The 7,829-nt window shown below is 38.7% G+C and overlaps 1 protein-coding gene across 1 annotated transcript; it reads right to left on the bottom strand.

The window, feature by feature from the left end:
* Positions 1–308: 308 nt before the first annotated feature.
* On the bottom strand, positions 309–4,444 carry rx3 (retinal homeobox gene 3). Its single transcript, XM_020484453.2, has 3 exons — positions 3,880–4,444; positions 3,419–3,648; positions 309–1,943 (listed from the first exon to the last, which is right to left on the bottom strand). The coding sequence occupies exons 1-3, from the start codon at positions 4,136–4,138 to the stop codon at positions 1,491–1,493; spliced, it is 942 nt and encodes a 313-aa protein (XP_020340042.1). The 5' UTR covers positions 4,139–4,444; the 3' UTR covers positions 309–1,490.
* Positions 4,445–7,829: the final 3,385 nt, after the last annotated feature.

Genomic DNA, 7,829 nt, shown 5'->3' with positions numbered 1-7,829 from the left:
TCTCTCTTTTTTTTTTACCCATCTACCAATCAGTGTCCTTCTTTACCAGGCATTGGAAAACCTCCCTGGTCTTTGTGGTCGAATATGTGCTTGAAATTCAGTGCTCGACTAAGGGGCTTTACAGATAATTGTATGTGTGGTGTGCAGAGATGGGGTAGTCATAAAAAAATAATGTTAACCACTATTATTGCATAGAAAGTGAGTCCATGCAACTTATTTTGTGATTTGTTAAGCACATTTTTACTCCTGAACGTATTTAGGCTTGCCATAACAGTGGTTGAATACTTATTGACTCAAGACATTTCAGGTTTTTATTTTTAATTTAAAAAAAATCTACTTTGACATCATGGGATATTGTGTGAAGATTAGTGACACAAATTGTCAGGATGTAACACCACAAAATGTGGAAAAAGGCAAGGGGGTTGAATACTCTCTGAAGGCACAGGAAGTAGAATTGTCACATGGTCATGTGTTGATGTCGATGGGAAATTAAAAGTATACATTTGACTCAAGTGGAAGTTGAGTCTTAAGAGCTGACTTGGTGAGTTTCAATTGTATTGGCTTGCCGCTAATGATTCACATTACTTTATTGACCAATTGCACACAAGGTCCAAATGAAATTGAACTTCTTCTTTTAACGCAACCCTTCAGAAAGACACACATACACAGGTGTTTTTTAGAGAGGTCAAGGGGGCTGCCACTCTGGACACCTGTTGTTGTGGGGGGTTAAGTGCCTTGCTCAAGTGTACAACAGCAGGCGATGGCATCTAGGATTTGATAGCCATAGATTCTTTGATTGCTTACATATGGCTTTTCAGGCTTGACAATTAATGAAAGAAGGATGAGTTTGCACATTGTCAGCCTGGAGGGTTGATGTAAATATACAGGTTTATTTCCATAATATCATTGACGTACAGAGAGAAACTAATTACAGCAAATTGACATTTGTTCGTTTGTAAAGTCAGCAGCACAAAATGGAAAAATACTGAAAGAAAGGTACCTAAATAAGGGTTGGTAAACAACAATACATACATTGATCCTGGGATGGGATTGTCTTAGCAGAATAACAGAAGAGAATTGTTCAAATAGGGATGGAAATTATGACAAGGAAAGCAGGTTGCGAGCAACATAGACAAACATTTCAATTTTCTACTTTCTCCTCAATGGCATCCTTCATTTTTCATTAAAAGCAGACTGGATGGATCTTGGTGAATCCAAGCATAACACTGACAGTTAAAGTTCATTATAAAATGTGAACATCTGAAATTAGACATGGTTGTTCCTCCTCCAATACTGAGAATTCACAAAAAAACACTGACTGGGACGATGATGTAAACCACTGAAGAAGAAACAATAATCTCGTGGAGTCCTCTAGTCCTCTAGCACAGTGAACTTCCATGTGCACAGACTAGAGCAGCAGCACTGCATGAAGTAGTAGTCTTTAAAGTGTTGGCCCCAGTCAGAGGGACGCAGACAGCATCCATCCATCCTCACCATGTCTTCCCAATAGACTGAATATGCTCCTTAGCCTTCATTCTCAGAGACGCAATACTAGAATTACGAGGATCCGTCTCTTCCATGACTAACTTGTCCATGTACCCAGCCACGGCGCACTGGTATGGGGGTGGAGGAAGAGGGCGCGTAGAACCAATGTGAGGCAGGTTATGGTGTCCGAAACTGGGGGAGTTGAGGAAGGCTGGAGGGGAGTAGCTGGAGGCTCCTGGGAGGCCCTGAGAGGAGCTGGTAATGAAGCCGGGTAGGGACTGCAGTGGGGTGGAGGTGATGGCAGTGCTTAGCCATGGCTCCAGCTGCAGTCCAGAGCCCAAGGACTGGGAAGGGGAGCGGCTGAAGGACAGGAGAGAGGAGGTGTCCTGGAGCTTAATGGAACTCACCTCCAGCTTCTCCTGGCGACGCCACTTGGCCCGACGGTTCTGGAACCACACCTGAGATGGAAGCATCACAATATTCTCATTAGACATTTTAGAATAATAACAACATTCTGATTAGACATTCTGGATCATTACTAAATTCAAAATGAGATATTCTAGAACTCACACATTATGATCAGTTATTCTGGAACCACACAACATTCTGATTAGACATTCTGGAACCACACAACATTCTGATCAGTCATTCTGGAACCACACAACATTCTGATCAGTCATTCTGGAACCATACAACATTCTGATCAGTGATTCTGGAACATTCTGAAGTTCAATATTATGAGAACGGGAAAGGATGATTTCATGCTAAAACAGGATTTCAGGGCCATTTTGAACAAATGACAATATTGAAATAGCCTACATTTAACCCTATCAATGATAACACATCTGTAGGATAGATGAAAGAAAATCAGTCAATCAGGGAGCTTATCTACTGAGATTGACCCTTTGTCAAAACTTGTCATCTTCCAAAAAAATGTTCCTGTGTCAAATCAAATAAACTCAATTGCCTAATTCTCCAAACATGAAGTAAAACTTTGTTCGGCTATTTGAGAAAGAGTTTATTTGCATTTAATATCTATAATGGGAAAACATATTGAAAATTAATGTTGAGTGTCCTCCTTGGTGTAATAAATGAGTTATTGTCATGCAATTAATACATATTGGACATTTTATCGAGAGAAAAAATCGCGTTCAGAATCAAAATACTGTTGAAATTTTTAAAATTGAATTGCTTGATATGACTAACTGAAAATATTAACAAATATAGACTTAATATATATATATATATATATATTTATATATATGTATATATATATTGATGGCTACATGTTTTAAATAAATTGAGAATTAGCGATGATAGTGAAATGCTTAATAAGAGATCATCTATATGGCGTAATTTTGCCTATTTTAAAAAGTATATAGGCCCTAAACTAAATGAGACGTTTTAAGATAAATTAACACATTTTTACATAATTTAACGAGTTATATTAGAACAATTGAATACATTTTCAATTGATAACATCCTATGTGATGCTAGTTTCAAATACAAACGTTCAAAATAACAATTAACGGTCTATCATCATCAAATATCCAGCGGTTAATATCCAAGTAGCCTATACTTACTAATATGTGACAGTTGACTAAGTACATTACCTACACGTTAATAAACTGAAGTGGGACTTTGAATTGAGGAATGATTTCTAATACTGACATTATTGTTGTACAGGCCTAATTGTAAAAAGCTGACTATTCAAGTCCAGGCAATTAATGTTTCTTTCATGAGCCACGCATTAAAAAAAAATGATTTGAGAATCATAAATTAATGTCCCACAAATAAGAGAAAGGTATTGTGGAATATTGGAAATTCAGTTGAGCCCCGTAATAAAATATAACTTTCTGTTTTCTTTTAAAGACAGAATCGAACATCATTACCACTGTAACGAGTCTGTCAAGTTGGCTCATATCTATATTACCTGCACTCGAACCTCCGGAAGATTCACTTTCATCGCGAGCTCCTCTCTGCTGTAGACGTCAGGATAGTGCGACTTCTCGAACGCTCTCTCCAGCTCATGCAGCTGAAAGGTTGTGAACGTAGTCCTGTTGCGCCGGTGCTTTTTCTTTGGGTTATCATCATCGGACAGTTTATCCTCCCCGTCAGGTAAATCAGGACTAACAGAGGCCCCCGAACTGCTGCAGCAGACACCTAAAAACACATTATAGGCTAGATCAATATATGAACTTCTAATAGTGTATTTGCCTTTATATGTGACTTTTTACTCTTTGATTCAAAATAACTACTGGCACATATTTATAAACATGGAATAAATAGCCTACTGGTGTGAAAAATAACATTTTTAATCAATCAAGATTGAACCATTTTGAATCACCTTTTTAACAAGGCCTCTAGCTTAATATACATTGCAGTGTCACTTACTGTCAAAACGTTCCGTGTTGTGTTCTTTCTTCAGGGATGACATAATTCCGTTCCCTCTCCGCTCGGCGAGTTTCCCCGATGATCCATTGTATGAAACAGATTGATTATATATGTTTTCGTCTTTAAATCCCAATATTGCTTCAATACTGTGAACCCTCGCTGCTGCGGTGTTATGGTTATTGCCGGGGTTCCGGACGAAACACGCAGAAGGTGACAGGCGCTCTTCCATGACTTCAGGAGTTGAACCAAGTAGCCACATTTGATGAAAAAATAATAATCTCAAACTAAATTGAAATGACACTGATTAACAAATGTAGCCTAAACTCAAGAGACATGTACTTTTAAAACAAAGTTTTAAGTGTTCAGAATTAATAGCAAAATGTTTTTATAGAATGAAACACTAAATGTTAAATAGATTGAAACAACAATTCCGGTTGTTTTGTTGAAATCAAAATCAAAAATCTAATTGAAAAAAAATCTGCGTTAGTAAGCATCCGTCGCATCTGAGTAGTAGAGGCACCTGTTAGTCTACTAGCTGACACTCCAGTAGTGGTCTTGTCTCATAGAGGAGGCTGTATCTTCTGGGGTTTATAAAGTACTCCTTATGGTAAGACCCCCTTCACTCCGCCCATGTGACAGCCCCCACTTCCCCACCAAGACACGTAAAAGGGGGGTTGTCATGTTCGATTTTCCCCAGCCATGGGTTTAGGGGTAACTACATTGTCCCCATTGAACCAATGCACCAATGCTGAGCTAGGCCACTAACCCCTCCCCAAGACAAGTCTTCTGCCCTGCCTGCCTGTCAGTCAGTCAGTGTTGGTTTATAAACCGCCTTACATAAATCTTAAAACCATATCTCCAGATGTCATGGTTTGTGTCCCAAATACCACCCTTTTCCTTATTCCCTTATATGGTGCACTACTTTTGGCCATTGGCCCAGAGAGCTCTGTTCAAAAGTAAAGAACTATGTAGGCCGGGGATAGGGTGTCATTTGGAATTTACAGGCCATGCTCATGATGGCCTGTAAAAGGAGCAGGTTGGGTAAGAGATTATGGCTTAAGGTAGTCAGAGAACAAAATCATAATTACAAGATGTTCAGTCAGGACGTAGGATTACAAGATGTCAGATTAATGTTTGACGGGTGTCTTAATCAAAGGGTGAATAGATTATTATCAAAACAAGTGACCAAATCACACATTTAGGAGATAATGATATTATTTGCAAAAAAGACAAGTCATGTGCTCTTTTGTTTAATGAACAGGCCTAGGACCTACATATAAAAGAGTTGAAATAGTTAAATAGTTATCGATAGGCCTATCGGCGTATTACATGTTTTCTCAGTGAGGAAGTCTACACGTCCACCTCCCAATACTTTAATGTTCAATAAAATAAATGTTGTCCTTTTTTTAAAACTTGAAAATAGGCCTAGTTGTTTTATGTAAATTTTTTATTTAGTTAAATACATAAATAAATAAGAAATAAATACATGTGTTTGCTCAATTGTCCAGTTATTTTATTGAATTAATGCTCTTTTTTAAAAATTATATTAAATTAGTTGATAAACCTGGCAACCAAAACACACAATAATATAATATGTGATTAGCAACAGCTATAAGTGTTATCCATGTTAGGCTACAGCCAGTTATCTTGATAATTGGACATGTTTCAAGTTGGGTTGAATGTGTTGAATGAGTTGAGTGGCCTGTGTAAGCCGGTTGTAGCCTATTATCTGTGAACAAGAAAGCCACGACAGTTTCTGCTCCATTAACTAACCACTTGAGAGGTCATAGTTCACACCGTAGTTACATCGTTACATCTTTAGGCCTATACAGTATATAACCTTATTATGTGAGAGGTTAACCATACAGACCTTAGTTTAGCCCAGTGGCCCAGTGGGCCTGCCATTGAGGTGCAAATAAAATGTCGTAACTTCCTCAATATTGTGGGGGATATGTGTAATTAACACTAAACAAAGATTGACAGCAGTTTGGTAATCCCTGGCCCACATGCTGATTAAGGGGATTTGTTTTTTTCTTTCTCTAAAGAGGTAAAACCCTTAAAACTATTTAGCTTTTCCTAATTGCAGAAGGTAACATTATCCTCTGTTTGCTAAAGAGTCCGGTAGGCACTGCAGAATGAGAGCTGGATCTAGTGTGCTGGGAACTTGCAGTCACGATATACTGTAGCTTGTCATCTACAACACAGGCTTGTAACTTATATATATGTGTTTTAGTTACAATTAGGGGATGCATATTGGATATAAAAGGGTTATTGGACTCGAGTCATTACCATATTTGTAGTTCACAATATTAATTACAATATCCAGGGCTGGGGGGGGGGGGGGGCAACATTGTTCAAGTCCATTTAGTAAATGAATGTCAAGCATTTACATTTCATTTAAAAAATCCTCAATGACTCTATTGATCCTTGGCCTTGACAACCGTATGAGCAATTTGATACCTGGATATTATATAGAACAGTTTGTATTTGCTGTTATTGTGCCTTTGACATTGTTGTGTCTTTGGCTTTGACATTGTTGTGTCTTTGGCTTTGACATTGTTGTGCCTTTGGCTTTGACATTGTTGTGCCTTTGGCTTTGACATTGTTGTGTCTTTGGCTTTGACATTGTTGTGCCTTTGGCTTTGACATTGTTGTGTCTTTGGCTTTGACATTGTTGTGCCTTTGGCTTTGACATTGTTGTGCCTTTGACATTGTTGTGCCTTTGGCTTTGACATTGTTGTGTCTTTGGCTTTGACATTGTTGTGTCTTTGGCTTTGACATTGTTGTGCCTTTGGCTTTGACATTGTTGTGTCTTTGGCTTTGACATTGTTGTGCCTTTGGCTTTGACATTGTTGTGCCTTTGGCTTTGACATTGTTGTGTCTTTGGCTTTGACATTGTTGTGTCTTTGGCTTTGACATTGTTGTGTCTTTGGCTTTGACATTGTTGTGCCTTTGGCTTTGACATTGTTGTGCCTTTGGCTTTGACATTGTTGTGCCTTTGGCTTTGACATTGTTGTGCCTTTGGCTTTGACATTGTTGTGCCTTTGGCTTTGACATTGTTGTGCCTTTGGCTTTGACATTGTTGTGTCTTTGGCTTTGACATTGTTGTGCCTTTGGCTTTGACATTGTTGTGTCTTTGGCTTTGACATTGTTGTGCCTTTGGCTTTGACATTGTTGTGCCTTTGGCTTTGACATTGTTGTGCCTTTGGCTTTGACATTGTTGTGTCTTTGGCTTTGACATTGTTGTGCCTTTGGCTTTGACATTGCTCTGTCTGTTGAAAAGCAGTCATCTAGCTGGCTCACACTAGTAAAAAGTATGTGATGATCTAATCTCACACCTTTGAGGAGGTTCTAACTACTCCAATGAGGAATATGTGATGTGTGGGTTTCTAAAATAAAATACTGGCTATATGATTTCATCAAGATACAGAAAATATGTCTTCCATTCCCCCTATATAACTCTAACCTTCTGTGGAAACTTGAACGTAACTTGTCTTGTCTAGTTTTCTAGCTAACTGAGTCCAATCCAAATCATTTGAGAGTCTGACATAAGCTGTTAACCTGATGAGGTGGGACAACCTCCTCAGCAACCTTCATCCTATTAACTGCTAATGTTTTACCAGAACATTCCCAACCCAAGGCATTCTGAATCCGAGGCATTCTGAATCTGAGGCATTCTGAATCTGAGGCATTCTGAATCCAGGGCATTCTGAATCCGAGGCATTCTGAATCCGAGGCATTCTGAATCCGAGGCATTCTGAATCCGAGGCATTCTGAATCCGAGGCATTCTGAATCCAAGGCATTCTGAATCCAAGGCATTCTGAATCCAAGGCATTCTGAATCCAAGGCATTCTGAACATTGGACTCACGTGAAACTCACAACATGGAGGGATTCTTCACCCAAACTAACCTACCCTAACAACAGTTGCTAAATAATCTCAAATTAATT

This window comes from Oncorhynchus kisutch, linkage group LG6 (assembly GCF_002021735.2).
Source record: "Oncorhynchus kisutch isolate 150728-3 linkage group LG6, Okis_V2, whole genome shotgun sequence".
NCBI classification, from domain to species: domain Eukaryota; kingdom Metazoa; phylum Chordata; class Actinopteri; order Salmoniformes; family Salmonidae; genus Oncorhynchus; species Oncorhynchus kisutch.
This window is presented reverse-complemented; position numbering and strand designations above follow the sequence as displayed.